Below are 1,715 nucleotides of genomic sequence, written 5' to 3'. Positions count from 1 at the left end.
GGAAGCCGCGCACGGAGCTCGCTGGCCGGCCGCCGGGAGGTCGCTGTCGCGTGTGGCCAGGGCAGGTGGCGCCCAGGATGTAAAGGCGGCGGCGGAGCAGGGCAGTGAAGTCCTCGGATCTCAAGCCCGCCGTGCGCGTTATTGAGGGAAGCCTACCCTGCAGCGGCGGGATCGTGCGGCTGTTGGAGTGCTGCGGCGGGGAGGCGATGCCCAGGCCGGGGAAGAGTTCGTACAGCGACCAGAAACCGCCCTACTCTTACATCTCCCTGACGGCCATGGCCATCCAGCACTCGGCCGAGAAGATGCTGCCTCTGAGCGACATCTACAAGTTCATTATGGAGCGGTTCCCTTACTACCGGGAGCACACCCAGCGCTGGCAGAACTCCCTCCGCCACAACCTCTCTTTCAATGACTGCTTCATCAAGATCCCGCGGCGACCCGACCAGCCGGGCAAAGGCAGCTTCTGGGCGTTGCACCCGGACTGCGGGGACATGTTTGAGAACGGCAGCTTCCTCCGCCGCCGCAAGCGCTTCAAGGTGCTGCGCCCCGAGCATCACCTGCCCGGCGGCGGCAGCAGCGGGGCGGGCGGCGGCGGTCCCGGCAAGCCCCCGGCGCCCACCCCGCACATGGTGCACTACTTCCATCCGCACCCGCCACCGCCGCCTCCCCCGGGCAAGGTGCCGGGGCTGGCGGGCTCCGACGCGGCCGTGGCTGCGGCCGCGGCCGCCGCCGCTGTGGGAAGGCTGCCGCAGTTCTCGCCCTATGGGAGCAGCCAGCCCTCGGGCTTCAAGCATCCCTTCGCCATCGAAAACATCATCGGCAGAGATTACAAGGGTGTGCTGCAGGCCGGCGGGCTTCCGCTGGCCTCGGTGATGCACCACCTGGGCTACCCGATGCCCAGCCAGCTCAGCAGCGTGGTGAGCTCCGTGTGGCCGCACGTGGGGGTGATGGACTCCGTGGCCGGTGTGCCCGTGTCCCCCGACTACGGACCCTTCGGCATGCCTGTGAAGGCGCTCTGCCACCCGCCGGCACAGACCATGCCCGCAGTCCCGGTGCCCATCAAGCCGGCCCCGGCGTTGCCCGCTGCCTCGGCCATTCCTACTCTCACGGTCGCCGCCTCGCAGATCTGCCCCGCCGCTTCCCCGGCTGCTGCATCGCTGCTGGAACAGACCGCGAGCAACAACCCCGAGGGCAAGAGCTCCCTCCACTCCGTCCTGGTGCACTCCTAAAGAGCAGAGTCTCGGGGGGAAGAGAGGCCCCCAGGCTCCCGGGGGGGATCCAGGGCATAATTGCAGAAACCCGATCGATCTCATGACTATACCCCTGGTGGTGTCTGTGTTTATATCGTGTTCTATCAGATTATTTGAGAGCCAGGTAGCAGGTAAGATCTTTTATCGTCGTTAAATGTCATTAGTAGCGGAGAGACGATGTGAAAAACCACAGCCGGGGCCGAAGGGGCTGGCTCGGAGAAAAGGGCCGACAACGAAGTTCTCCCCGCCACCCCGCCAGCCTGAGGCATGGGGTGCCACGCAGCCTGCGCTCCCCGCCGAGCTCCTATCCTGGGCCTATTACCCCGGAGGCCCCACGAAACCCGAGCTCCGAGAGGAGTGGTGCAGTCGGCCGGCGAATAGGGACTGCAGAAGGATAAAACCCGTGCTGAAGTCTGTTTCTCCCTCTTCCACGAGAGACAGGAATCCGCTGCTCCACCGTCCTGT

At 65.8% G+C, this 1,715-nt stretch overlaps 1 protein-coding gene across 1 annotated transcript; it reads left to right on the top strand.

Moving 5' to 3' along the window:
- The first annotated feature begins 206 nt into the window (after positions 1-206).
- On the top strand, positions 207-1,229 carry FOXB2 (forkhead box B2). The gene is given in 3 exon segments (XM_059836741.1): positions 207-582; positions 585-661; positions 753-1,229. Coding segments are annotated over 3 exon segments (930 nt in total).
- The last annotated feature ends 486 nt before the right edge of the window (positions 1,230-1,715 follow it).

Source organism: Haemorhous mexicanus, chromosome Z, assembly GCF_027477595.1.
Source record: "Haemorhous mexicanus isolate bHaeMex1 chromosome Z, bHaeMex1.pri, whole genome shotgun sequence".
Taxonomy (NCBI): domain Eukaryota; kingdom Metazoa; phylum Chordata; class Aves; order Passeriformes; family Fringillidae; genus Haemorhous; species Haemorhous mexicanus.
This window is presented reverse-complemented; position numbering and strand designations above follow the sequence as displayed.